General features: G+C 40.0%; 1 protein-coding gene across 1 annotated transcript; it reads left to right on the top strand.

Annotated features, from left to right (window-relative positions):
• Positions 1-2,315: 2,315 nt before the first annotated feature.
• On the top strand, positions 2,316-2,894 carry LOC100441176 (NADH dehydrogenase [ubiquinone] 1 beta subcomplex subunit 5, mitochondrial-like). Its single transcript, XM_054558326.2, has one exon. The coding sequence runs from the start codon at positions 2,316-2,318 to the stop codon at positions 2,820-2,822; it is 507 nt and encodes a 168-aa protein (XP_054414301.2). The 3' UTR covers positions 2,823-2,894.
• The last annotated feature ends 11,409 nt before the right edge of the window (positions 2,895-14,303 follow it).

Raw genomic sequence — 14,303 nt, 5'->3', positions numbered from 1 at the left:
CCGGGCATGGTGGCTCAGGCCTGTAATCTCAGCACTTTGGGAGGCCAAGGTGTCCAGATCACCTGAGGTCGGGAGTTCAAGACCAGCCTGGCCAACGTGGTGAAACCCCATCTCTACAAAAAATTAGCCAGGCATGGTGGCAGCTGCCTATAATCCCAGCTACTCAGGAGGGATGAGACATGAGAATCACTTGAACCCGGGAGGCAGAGGCTGCGGTGAGCCAAGATTGCGCCACTGCACTCTAGCTGAGTGACAAAGCTAGACTCTGTCTCAAAAAAAAAAAGAGGACACAGCAAGAAGGTGCCATCCATCCATAAGGAACAGGAGGAGCTCACCAGGCACCAAATCTGTTGGCTCCTTGATCTTAGGCTTTCTGGCCTCCAGAACTGTGAGAAATAAATGTCTGTTGTTTATAAATTACCCAGTCTAAGGTATTTTTGTTATAGCAGCCTGAATGGACTAAGTCCTAGCTGAACGAAATGTTCTCAAAGCCTGCAAGCAGCTCCTTCAGTCATCTACCAGAAGATTACTTGGTGAAGTACAGACCACTGAAACCTGCTATTCCAAGCGAGTGGCAGCTCTTAAAGGTCTTTAAAGCCTTTCTCAGTCCTTTCCTAGACTTGTTTCACTTGTTTGCTGATCCTTATTTGATTTATCTAATAAATGAACACTCTTCAGCAATGACTTTAATTCATCCTAAAACAGATCCCCTGTCCCTTATTTGTTCTATTGTGACATAAAGCTGGTTGTCAAACAATTTGTCAGTGTCATTTCCAAAGACTTTCATACATTTCATTTCATTTATTTTAAGGTCCATTTTCTATCTTTTCCCCATACATATGACTGTTTCCAATATATTTTTACACCTAAAATAAATGTGATCCATCTTATAACTTTATTATAGGCTAAGCTTAGAGAACCACTGAGAGCTCACTTTATGAAAAATAAGCAACTGAAAGATCTTCAGTTTCACTATTAAGGTAAATCAGAATTGTTCTTTTAAAAAATATCTTATCAAAAATGTAAAGTACATTTCAAGACATTTTTGTTGGGTAAATATAAGGTTCTAAAAAACACCTACAATAAATATATATTTTCTGGTCCTATATGATGTTTATTTGACTGTAAATTCAATACATTTGAATTCTGTTTTAATTGGTATTTTCTTAACTAGTCAAAAAGATTTGTTGTATATAATACCACCATTCATGGCCTTACTGAAGTGATCTTTCAGTTGTGAAATTGCAAGTTTAAAATAGTTTAATATTCTTGGAAAAATTTAGAGGGATAAACTGGGCAATCAATGTTAACATTTTTCTGTTCTAGGAGGAGAAAGCACTTTCTAGCAAAGGACTGCCAGAAGGACTATATCACGTCTTTTTATAGGAAAAGTGTCAACCAATCGGGAGGATTATGGAAAGTCTGGGGTGAAGCAAGAGCTCCACGAGCCTTCTTTGAATCCTCTGTGCTCTGAATCACCTGGCAGCCAATTATTCCTAAAGTTTTTTTCCCTTTGGGGGTTTCCCTAGAAGAGCTGAAGTCTACTACTAATAAGAACAGAATTATTTTGGGGGATGAATAACATTTTTCTTCACTAAGGCTCAAAGTTAGTGTTTCCTATCATCAAAATTTATTCCTAATTTCCACTTTTTCTGTTGTTGTTGCCCAGGCTGGATTGCAGTGGCGCAATCTCGGCTCACTGCAACCACCGCCTCCCAGGTTCAAGCGATTCTCCTGCCTCAGCCTCCCGAGTAGCTGGGATTACAGGCATGCGCCACCACACCCAGCTAATTTTGTATTTTTAGTAGAGACGGGGTTTCTCCATGTTGGTCAGGCTGGTCTTGAACTTCCAACCTCAGGTGATCCACCTGCCTCGGCCTCCCAAAGTGCTTGGATTACAGGCGTGAGCCACCACACCCGGCCAAATTTCCACTTCTTAATGCTTATCTGGAATGAAAATTTACATGTTTCATCTTTAAAAATGTCATTCACACAGATGGGTACTGCTAAGTACTGTTTTCATTTCATAAGCATGTGATTTAAATTGAGCATATTAATCACTCAGAAGGCATCTATAAAATTACCTTAGATTTTTATGTTGATATTTATCTTTTAGCATGTCATTATGCTGCAGATTAAAAGCTTCCAGTTGAAGGTTAGATGGAAGCTCCTCAATTGCAGTTGAATATTAATATATTTTTGAAATACGGGAATTTCCTTTGCATGTGCATTGAGGGCTGAATATTTGTGTGAGAATGAAGATTTCACATCTTGTTTTAAATTTCGTCAGCTTCTTCCTCTTGCCCATAGTAGCCATGGTGGCCATGAGTTTGTTGCAACGGGTTTTGGTTACCGCGGTGGCAGCTCTGTCTGGCTGCCCCCTTGGCACTCGCCTCGGATTTGGGGACTTCCTCACTCGTGGCTTTCCGAAGGCTGCTGCTCCTGTTCCACACAGTGGAGACCATGGGAAAAGGCTATTTGTCATCAAATTCTATGACAGGCATTTTTTGAAGTTATTGAGATTCTACATTGCATTAACTGGGATTCCAGTAGCAATTTTCATAACTCTGGTGAATGTATTCATTGGTCAAGCTGAACTAGCAGAAATTCCAGAAGGCTATATCCCAGAACACTGGGAATATTATAAGCATCTCATATTGAGAAATTATGGGATTGCCCATAATTTCTATGATAGTCCTGAAAAGATGTATGAAAGAACAATGGCCATCCTTCAGATTGAAGCTGAAAAGGCTGAATTACGGTTAAAGGAGCTGGAAGTACGAAGATTGATGCATGTGAGAGGAGATGGACCCTGGTATTAGTATGAGACAATTGACAAGGAACTTATTGATCGTTCTCCTAAAGCAACTCCTGACAATTAAGCATTTTTTTTCTCCAAAGTATATTCTCTTTATTGGAAAATAAATTAGTAAATATATTCTGTATTTTTGCTCTCCATGAAAAACAAAAGAGCTTCTGACATTACTCTCTCTCAGTGTTGGTTCAGATTGAGGCTTTTCTTTGGGGGGTTTGTCTTCCAGTCCCCAAAGAATGTTTAAAATGTACTAATAAAAACTGGAGAAATAGGAATTTATCAACTCCTAAAATTGTAGCAACTTTGAAAGGTTAGTGTTTTATTTACCTGACAAATGGAAGTTATAGAAAAGAAGTCTAATAATGTTAAGCACCAGTAATTATAGTATTTTGTACAAATGCCTGTATTGTAGATGTCTGTATTATTGAGGGGCAACTCAGGATTTTAAGTTCCAGAAAGTATTGAACCAACTCTAAAATGTTAACTCCTTAATAAACAGATTTTCAGTAAACAAATTTTAAAGTTTAAAAAAATAATAAATTTCATCAGCATAGAAAGCATATAGGACAGCTTGACAGCTTGTACTTAGAACAACATTAGCAGTTATTGCATATAGTACTGTCTTACCTTATAATTATACCTTGAATTGATTAATAAATATTACCAACTCTACAGCAAAAGCTAATTTCCAAAGCCATTCAGTATTCAATAGTACTGATTGAAGGCTGTGTTTCTTATTTGGAAAAACTTTCAATCTCAGCCCTGAGTTCAAAAAATTGAAATGAAACATTGTCACCACTGATCATCAAATTTCTGTGCATCAGAGCAAGTCAGGATATATGGTTTCTATTTCTGGCAAAAACTTGTAGAAGTGACAACGGTTAAGTCCACAAGAGCGATGAAGTTCAACATTTACACTACTGGTTTAATAATGCCTGATAAATACAAATATTTTCTGTGATGTGTTTGCTGATGAATAATATAATGAATAACCACAGGCTTTTCATTTTCAAAAGCTTTGTAAATGTACCCAATTAAACCCTTTTCTGGTGAACATGTATTTTTACCATCATCAGTTTTAACACATCTTATCAGATTCTACTTCAGATTGTACTGAATTCGCGTTTTCTGTTTCTCTTAAAATATTCTCACCTGTATTCTCACCACACAGGCTTATTTTGATTACTTCAGTCTTGGCACTGATATTTCAAATAACAACTGCTCAGTATTGTTAACATTTGTGAACTTGTCAAGAGCCAAAGAAAATCATTTGCCTTGTTTTTAAGGCAAAAATATGTTCATGCTGCTCTCAACATCCTCAACTCTGAACAACCAGTCTCACTGAAAGGCAAGTTTATCTTCTCTAAGAGCACGTTTCTTTGGCTGCAGCAATTAAACATGATTTAATGAACTCAACATTGGTAAATGGCTCTCTTTGCCTGGCTAATAAATTAACCACTCAGAAACTGACTTTGGTTGCAGCCTCATTTTATCTTTTATTTTTGTGAGACAGTTCTGCTGTGGTCAGATATTCCATTTTAAATTTTCTAATTTTTCTAACTTACTTTTCTGTGAGTTAAGGATATTATGACAAGTGCTGAGTCTAATTATGTCAATGTCTAGGTATTCTTTTAGCACATCTATAGTGTCATGTTTATAGTAAACATAATGCTTTGGCATTTATTTATTTATTTATTTTTTTTTTTATTTTTTTTATTTTTAATTTATGAAGTATTTATTGATGATTCTTGGGTGTTTCTCGGAGAGGGGGATATGGGAGGGTCATAGGATAATAGTGGAGAGAAGGTCAGGAGATAAACACATGAACAAAGGTCTCTGGTTTTCCTAGGCAGAGGACCCTGCGGCCTTCTGCAATGTTTGTGCCCCTGGGTACTGGAGATTAGGGAGTGGTGATGACTCTTAAAGAGCACGCTGCTTTGGCATTTAATTCTACAAAAATAATCTACAATCCACTGTCTTAAAGCATGACATCCAAAATCCATGTTTCTTATATTAACATGATGAGTAAGCTCTGGTAATTTTAAAAGTAAAGTAAATGTCACCATAGTACAATACATATGGTACTTTACCAAACACGGTAGAGTTATAACTGTACCTCTATTATTTGTGATTTGTGGATGAGCAGGACAAAATGATAAGAGCACCACATGTAGTCTCTTTTGCAGCCCCTCAATCCTGCTGTTTGAGTGTGAAATTAACCAGAGACAAAACATAAACAAATGTGGCTATGTTCCTATAAAACTACCTATAGACCCCCAAATTTGAATTTTATGTCACTTATCTTCATGTGTTACAAGATATTATTATTCTTTTTTTTTAAAAACCAACCACAAATTTGAAACTGACTCTTAGCTTATGGGCCATATAAAAACAGGTAACTATGGGCCATAGTTTGCCAACCCCTGCTCTAGGTCAAAGTTTAGGATATGGGTACATTTTTCAATTGGAATCAACTTAAGCTAAATTATTTAGTAAATGATTGCATAGTTAGTATTCAGATACAGCAAAAGTCATACAGATGATAGAGGAATGACTAACATTTGGAGAACACCGTACAGGGAAACACAATGGAATTACCCAGCAGTGCTGAGTGAGCCCTTGAGGTTTATGGTCATGATTTTAAAATGAAACCAGTCAGCTCAATTGTATGATTTTTCTCCTATATGTTTCCATTGTTTGAGAAAATGGAACATAGTTACCTTCAACCACGGTCAGGGTTATGCCAGGAAAGTAAGATAGAGAGAGGAACAAGGTAATTGATTGTATTTACAAAGGAGTCATTATACTGATGGATCATAGAATTTAAGCTGGATAGTAAAGAAAATGAAGATAGGAAGAAAATAAAGGAATATAGGAGTTTGAAAAAATAGAATAGGATCAATGACTCAGAGGTCCTGATGAGGTCAGAGCATTGTTGCAATGGGGCTATTCCAGTTAAGGGAATTGAAAGGAGAGTCGGTGGTGGTCAGAGCAGGATGCTTAAAACCAGAGATAGTGCAGTTCCTGGCCTAGGCTGTAACCATGGGAACAGGTGGCTCAGTTGAAATATTGCAAACAAAAATCATTGGTTCTGAGGCATGTCATCAACGAACTGAATGGCCAAGATTTTGGATGGGTCGCATAGTTGGACGTTGATGTCACCAAGGATGTTGACAGAGGAAGACAGCTAAGAGCAAAAGTCTTCAATAGATGTAGTACTTAAAAATTAGAGGCTGGGCACGGTGGCTCATGCCTGTAATCCCAGCACTTTGGGAGGCCAAGGCAGGCAGATCACCTGAGGTCAGGAGTTCAAAACCAGTCTGGCCAAAATGGTGAAACCCCATCTCTACTAAAAATACAAAAAAATTAGCCAGGCATGGTGGCAGGCACCTGTATTCCCAGCTACGCGGGAGGCTGAGGCAGGAGAATCGCTTGAGCCCAAGAGGCAGAGGTTGCAGCGAGCTAAGATTGTGCCACTGAACTCCAGCCTGGGTGACAAGAGTGAAACTCCGCCTCAAAAAAAAAAAAAATTAGAGCTGATCCACGGAGTTGGCAGCTTTTTCCTGCACAAAAACTAGCCCTACTTTTCAGTAGCTGGAAATAACAGATTGCCCAGTGAAATTGTTGTGGTGTAAAATATTTTCCCTGCTTTAACCAAGTTGCCAAACAGTAGGTTAACCCTTAATTTAAAATGTATTATAAATGAGATCTGGTTTCATATATATGAAAACGAAAACCAAAAATACATAAAATATACGAGAGATCTTTTTTCTTTTTTTTGCTCAAGAACTACAATGTCCTTTTTAAAAAATACTGAAAGCTGGCGAGGTGTGGTTGCTCACACCAGTAATCCCAGTGCTTTAAGAGGCTGAGGTGGGAGGGTGGCTTGAGCCCAGTAGTTCAAGGTTACAGTGAGCCAAGATCGTGCCACTGCACTCCAGCCTAGGCGACACACAGAGACTCTATCTCTAAAAATAAAAATTAAAAAACTGAAAGGGCTTGGATTTACCCCTGGACTTGAAGGCCCTCTAACAGTGGTTAAGTAGACACACCCTGGAGTAAGGGTGTCTGGGTTCAAATCCTGTCTTTGCCATTTCTGAATTCCCTGATCTTGGATAAGCTTCTCAACCTCCTAGGGCCTATCCCTCATCTGTAACATAGAAGTAATAGCAGTGCATAATCCATGTGATTGCTTTGAAGATTAAGTTATGTAATGTATGTAAAATGCTTAGTCTGCAGAACCTAGGACAAAATACAAAATAAGTATGAGCTATTAGCATTACTCTTCTAAAACACAGAGTAGAGAATTCTCCCATAAGACACTACAAAGAAGGGCTAGCAAAGCAAAGTGTTTACTCTTACTCTAAATTATTCTGAACTTTGGAAGATCATTGGCTTCATTTTTTTTTAACTACTCAGTATGTAAGAATACATTTTTGAAGCATTTTCTTTACTTTTGGAAAACAGGAATTTTAGAAAGGGGTTAGAGCAACAAAGAGGTGCCTTGCTTCCAGGAACTTAGAACTATCAATTGGCCTATGGGCCAGGCGTGATGGCTCACGCCTGAAATCCCAGCACTTTGAGAGGCCAAAGTGGGAGGATCACTTGAGTCCAGGAGTTTGAGGCTGCAGGGAACTACGATAGGCCAGTGCACTCCAGCCTTAGTGACAGAGTGAGACCCTGTCTCAAATAAATAAATAAATTAATTAATTAAATAAAATCAAGCAATTGGCCTCATATGGTTAAAGCAAAGCAGAGATATGCCAAACATCTTATAAAGACATGCTATCTCCCCAGCCAAGACAGAAATTTAACTAAATACATTAATACGTATAAGAAAAGCATATGATAATCACAAGACAGATTATTTCACAATGGAAACTGGTTGGGGGGGCGGGGGAGGCTGAGAAGACAGTGGACCTCAAATACCAATGTCTTGTCCATTTAATAGCTCTGTTTCTCATCTAAATTAATAAAAATCAAGATTTCACCCTCAAAGCCTGCAAGCCTGTGGCTACAAAGCCCTCCCCAGGACTCCTCTTCCCTCAGGATCCCTGTCCATTCACAGGATGTGCCCGTGAGCAGGCAATAGAACAGGACATTAAGGTCGCCATTGTGACCATTGTGATGGTTAGTACTGAGTGTCAACTTGATGGGATTGAAGGACGCAAAGTATTGATCCCGATGTGTCTGTGAGAGTGTTACCAAAGGAGATTAACATTTGAGTCAGTGGGCTAGGGAAGGCAGACCTACCCTTAACCTGGGTGGGCACCATCTAATCAGCTGCCAGCAAATATAAAGCAGGCAGAAAAACATGAAAAGGCTAGACTGGCTTAGCCTCACAGCCTACATCTTTCTCCTGTGCTGGATGCTTCCTGCACTCAAACATCGGACTCCCAAGTTCTTCAGCCTTGAGACTTGGACTGGCTTCCTTGCTCCTCAGCTTGCAGATGGCCTATTGTGAGACCTTGTGATCGTGTGAGTTAATACTCCTTAATAAACTCCATATATATATGTATACATCCTATTAGTTCTGTCCCTCTAGGGAACCCTGACTAATACAACCACCAAAGTGAGGTTAGTCAGGATTATTCTAAGGTAGCAATGAGAAAATGATATTCCTCCCACACATTGAAGTTCTGGAAAGACCAATGTTAAAAATCCCTCCAAAAAGATAACTTGCCTAACATTCCATTAAAATCAACCTCAAAAGTAAACATGGTTTCTAAACAAAAGAAAAAAGACAGCTTCTTCTGGATCTTTAAAATGCCCTTATTATTTTGGAAAATCTTATGGCTTTGGGGGGTGGGGAGGTTAGTGTGGGATTTTCCTGACCCCATTTTAGACATGTGTTAGATTTCTTTTAAAATTGTGCCAACTTTCTTTCAAAAAGCAACAAATACTTCTTGTTTTTAAAAGCTGAGAGCAACGACTGTTTCTCATATGTACTTACTGCCCTGGATTCTCTGTGTTGATTGTAACTTCCTGCTGAGGTTTCACAAAAGCATTCAAAAACATTTCAGTAAGTTTTCTGATTCAGACCAGGCTAGATTTTTATTACCAGTTGAAGTTTAGCCAATCCTATACATACATATATATATGCATATATATATGTATATATATAAAGTGATTCTCATCTGCCCCTCTCAGAAACATCATCATCATAAATTAGTCTAATTTTTGGAAAGACGTTTTATCTTCTGCTGATTTCACAGATTTAACCTCAATTAAAATACCCTATTTATAAACTTGCATTACTGGCCATAAATGTATTTGGTCTGTAAAACTTCCTCTTATAAAAGACAGAAGGAAGCAAGACACAGGAAGCTGAGCAATCAGCTAATGATTTTTTTTAAAAAATGAACACCTCAGCCTTCCCAGAGACAGATGTCCCTTGAGATAGCTCCTAAAAGTGTTATCACTAGATACAAAACACTGATTTAAGACCATCAACTGCTTCTATTCCATCTGATAAATCAACCTGCTGAATACAGACCACTGATCAGAGTGTACAGTGAGTTAAAGAGAGAGTAAAAGGTACTCAACTCTGTCTTCAAAGATGTTCAGATTAACGACGAATGATGAGATTCATAAAAGAGAAACAACAAAATCCTCTCACCTTGGCCTCCCAAAGTGCTGGGATTACAGGCATGAGCCACCTCGCCCAGCTGACTTCTTAATTTTTTGTAGAGACAGGATCTCACTATGTTGCCCAGGCTGGTCTCAAACTTCTGGCTCCAAGCAATCTTCTCACCTTGGTCTCCCAAAGTGCTGGCATTAGCCACTGTGCCCAGCCTAGCCCTTACTCCTTTTAAAGCCAATGAATCTTTGTTCAATTGGAGTCTTTTCAGGAGCCCAGTATTTAGAACAGATCAATTTGGAGATCCCTCTGTTGACCTTGTAAACAAGGGGTGAGGCTCTAGAGTCCCACTAACATCCCTCTCCATGATCTCCATTGTCCATGCCACCCAAAGTCCCCAAAGTACCTCCACAGAACCCTTAGTGCTCAGAAAAGCACAGGTTGAAAACCAACAACCAATAGGACAAAGTCTGTGTTTTCAGAGTTGCATTTCTGATCTCTGGAAGATCTTACTATTTGTCCTTAAATACTAATCTCTGGGACCACAGAAAGGGCAGAAGACTTGGAAGTCATTGGGTTCAAGTGCCAACCCAGCCACTTACTAGCTGTGTGGACCTGATTGAAGCTCTATTGCCTCACAGATCAAGTAAGTGTAATAATACCTATGTCATAGTGTTCTTATGGTATACATATGAATTTTTTGATAAAGTATGAAATACTTTGCAAAACATACGATAGAGTGCTATTTTTATGGGAGGTGATGTAGGTGGTGGCAAAAACAATAGGCTGGGACCCCTTGACCTTGTTCAAATACAGGTTCTGCCATTTGTTACCACTGGCAAGTGTCTTATGCTGAGTCGTGTTATTTCATGCGTAAAATGCAGTAAATAGAGCATTGCATCCAGACATGAAAACCTCCAGAGGAAGAAGGGAGATGTCTCTTCATAAGCTGTTTTGTAAGAGCAAGATGATGTTTCCCAGAAGCGCCCAGTGACCTTGCCTCACCTTGGCTAGAACTGCATCCCACCCGTAAAGCAATCATTGGGAAGCGGGGATGGTACCAACATGGGGAAGGATCGCCAGAAAAGATGGTGTCTGTGCCAGCAAAAGACAAAGAAAAAGACTTTTGTATAGTCATTCAACAATGTTGGCTTCAATTTCTACCCTTGGAGTCCTGCTGCTAGGCCAGACCCCTCCATGCTACAAAATACTCCTCCATTCCATGAAGAATTTCTATATATAGTGTCAACAGTCTACAATGTGAAATTTTTTTAATGGATTATTATTTTTTTTTTTTTGAGACAGAGTCTCACTCTATTGCCCAGGCTGGAGTGCAGTGGCGCAATCTCGGCTCACTGCAACCTCTGCCTCCCAGGTTCAAGTGATTCTCCTGCCTCAGCCTCCCCAGTAGCTGGGATTCCAGGCGCACACCACAACACCTGGCTAATTTTTGTATTTTTAGTAGAGACGGGCTTTCATCATGTTGGCCAATCTGGTCTCAAACTCCTGACCTCGTGATCCGTTTGCCCCAGCCTCCCAAAGTGCTGGGATTATAGGCGTGAGCCACCATGCCCGGCCAATGGATTCTTTTACCTGAAAATAAGTTCTAGCCTCTGGTTCTTCCTTACTAATACATTTAATTATATCTTCACGATTTGTCTTATAGAAACCATTTTAAACTTCCCATAAAAGCACTAAACTTGCAAAAGTGTGTTGTTGTATAAGAGATACCAACAACTGGCCGGGCGCAGTGGCTCACGCCTGTAATCCCAGCACTTTGGGAGGCCGAGACAGGCAGATCACAAGATCAGGAGTTCAAGACCAGCCTGACCAACATGGTGAAACCCTGTCTCTACTAAAAATACAAAAATTAGCTGGGCGTGGTGGCGCATGCCTGTAATCCCAGCTACTCAGGAGGCTGAGGCAGGAGAATCTCTTGGACCTGGGAGGCAGAGGTTGCAGTGAGCGGAGATCGCGCCACTGCACTCCAGCCTGGGCGACAGAGCAAGACTCCATCTTGGGGAAAAAAAAGAGAGAGAGATACCACCAACCTGCCCAGTGTGGAGGTGGGGGTCATCACTTTATGGATGGAAGTCAAGATGGGACTTAGCCGATACTTCAATGAGTTAAACAGATTAGCAGAGAGAAAAAGTAGAGTTTTCCATGAAGAAAAAAAATGACATAAGCTAAGTAGGAAGAAGGAAATAGAATTTTCTACAAAGATAAAGTGTCAACTTTTGTGCAAGATCAAATAGGATTGCTTGGTGCGCGGCAAAAAGCATAAGCAATTAGATCCTAAAATCACATACAGAGCTAAAAGTGAGTTTTCTGCTTATATATAAGGACATTAAGTAGCAAAATGAATGAAAAGCTAGCTAGATTCTGTGACCTATCTTCAAATGACATACTTATTTAGTAACAGAGCTGGGAATGGAAGGACGCTTGCCCAAGTTATTGACTCTTTGAATTCTTCTCAGTGATGGAAGTGGCTGATGAGTCTTCTCCAAGACCACAATTATTTGGATTTCAGTGGTTCAAATCACATTCCATTTGAGAAATGATGAGAAAAAAATAAAAAATAAAAATGGAAAATTAATGCATACTTTTACAGATCAATGTAAAGTTGGACCTCATTTAGTTTTAAACAGTTTATCAGTAATGTTATCAAAGACGAGGCAGGAATTAGATTGATTTATACAAGTACAATTTTGGATTTCAAGTTGAGAGCAAAACACAACTTTCATATCACCCATTTGGTTAGAAGAGTGAGCCAGTGTGTCCTGGTCAAATCATTTCCATCTGTTCACAAAAACCATTTCCCTCCAAAATCTTACCCACTGGCTTCCAGCTGCTTGGTGGCCTGAAACATCCTTTTCAATTGTAAAAATCCTCTTAATAATAGGTTAAGGATGACTCAATCCTTGTACACATGTGAAATCTTCTGTTTCTTTTAAAGATCTTTTGACGGCATGGAGCTGAACAAGAAAGGCTTAGCATTAAGTGAGATTTGAGATGGGAAGAAAAAAGTACACTATAATGCATCTCCTCTTTGATTCAAAAAATTAAATAAATGGGACAGGCGCAGTGGCTCACGCCTGTAATCCCAACACTTTGGGAGGCCGAGGCAGGTGGATCACGAAGTCAGAAGTTCAAGACAAGCCTGACCAACACGGTGAAACCCCGTCTCTACTAAAAATACAAAAATTAGCCAGGTGTGGTGGCGCTTGCCTGTAGCCCCAGCTACTCAGAGGGCTGAGGCAGAATAATCGCTTGAACCCAGGAGGCGGAGGTTGCAGTGAGCCAAGATCGCGCCACTGCACTCCAGCCTGGGTGACAAAGCAAGACTCCGTCTCATAAACAAACAAATAAATGAATAAATAAATAAATAAACACATAAAATCAGTCATGCCTTTCATCAACTTTGTGAAAAGGAAAGAGAATTGGGGGAAAAGGAAAAAAAAAAAAACAGCACATGTTCATAACTGTTTTTGTGCCATGGACTCCTCCAAATAAAGTGTGTAAATGCCTTAAATAAACAATGCAAAGGGAAAAATTACATAGAAATAGTTAACAAAACATTAAAAACAAAAATCTGTGGCCAGGCGTGGTGGCTCACACCTGTAATCCAGCACTTTGGTAGGCCGAGGCAGGTGGATCCACCTGAGGCCAGGAGCTTGAGACCAGCCTAGCCAGCATGGTAAAACGCTGTCTCAACTGAAAATACAAAATTAGCCAGGCATGGTGGCCAGCACCTGTAATCCCAGCTACTCGAGAGGCTCAGGCAGGAGAATTGCTTGAACCAGGAGGCAGAAGTTGCAGTGAGCCAAGATCGCGCCACTGCACTCCAGCGGGAGAAACAGAACGAGACTTTGTCTCTAAATAAATAAATAAATAAATAAATAAATAATAAAAAAGTAGAGGAAAAAGCAGTTTCCCTCCCCATGATAAGCAGTTACTTGATATTGACAACTTGGGGCTATGAATCTAATGCAAACACTATTGTAGGTGGACTAGAGTAACTGGGTGGCTCTTAATAATCAGCAGTATCTGAAGACTTTTAGTTGTCCGAAGATGTTCGTTTCAGTTTTTTTCTAATAGCAAAATTTTTGAACAATCTATATAGCAAAATAAACTATCATCTAGTCATATGATGAATGTAGCCATTTAAAAATCACATTTTTGGCCTGGGCACGGTGGCCAAAGTGCCTGTAATCCTGGCACTTTGGGAGGCTAAGGCAGGAGGATCGCTTGAGCCCAGGAGTTAGAGACAAGTCTGGGCAACATAGGAAGACGGCGTATTTGCCAAAAATACAAAAATTAGCCAGGTGTAGTGGCAGGTGTCTGTAGTCCCAGCTACTCGGGAGGCTGAGGTGGGAGGATCTCTTGAGCCTGGGAGGTGGAAGTTGCAGAGAGCCATGATCGGTGCCACTGCACTCCAGCCTGGGCAACAGAGCCAGGACCTGTCTCAAAAAAAAAATTTTTAACAAATGGAAGAATTTTTAACAAATGGAAAATTGATTATAATATTGAAGGAACAAAGCAGTATTTAAAGAAGCCTACACTTATCAAAAACTCTCAGGCCAGGTGCGGTGGCTCACGCCTGTAATTCCAGCACTTTGGGAGGCCGAGATGGGTGGATCACCTGAGGTTAGGCGTTCAAGAACAGCCTGACCAACATGGTGAAACCCCGTCTCTACTAAAAATACAAAATTAGCTGGGCACAGCGGTGCACGCCTGTAATCCCAGCTACTCAGGAGGCTGAGGCAGGAGAATCGCTTGAACCCAGGAGGTGGAGGTTGCAGTGTGCCAAGATTGCACCACTGCTGCACTCCAGCCTGGGCAACAAGAGTGAAACTCCATCTCAAAAAAAAAAAAAGAAAAAGAAAAAAGAAAACCCTCAATTATATA

Source organism: Pongo abelii, chromosome 5, assembly GCF_028885655.2.
Source record: "Pongo abelii isolate AG06213 chromosome 5, NHGRI_mPonAbe1-v2.0_pri, whole genome shotgun sequence".
Taxonomy (NCBI): domain Eukaryota; kingdom Metazoa; phylum Chordata; class Mammalia; order Primates; family Hominidae; genus Pongo; species Pongo abelii.
This window is presented reverse-complemented; position numbering and strand designations above follow the sequence as displayed.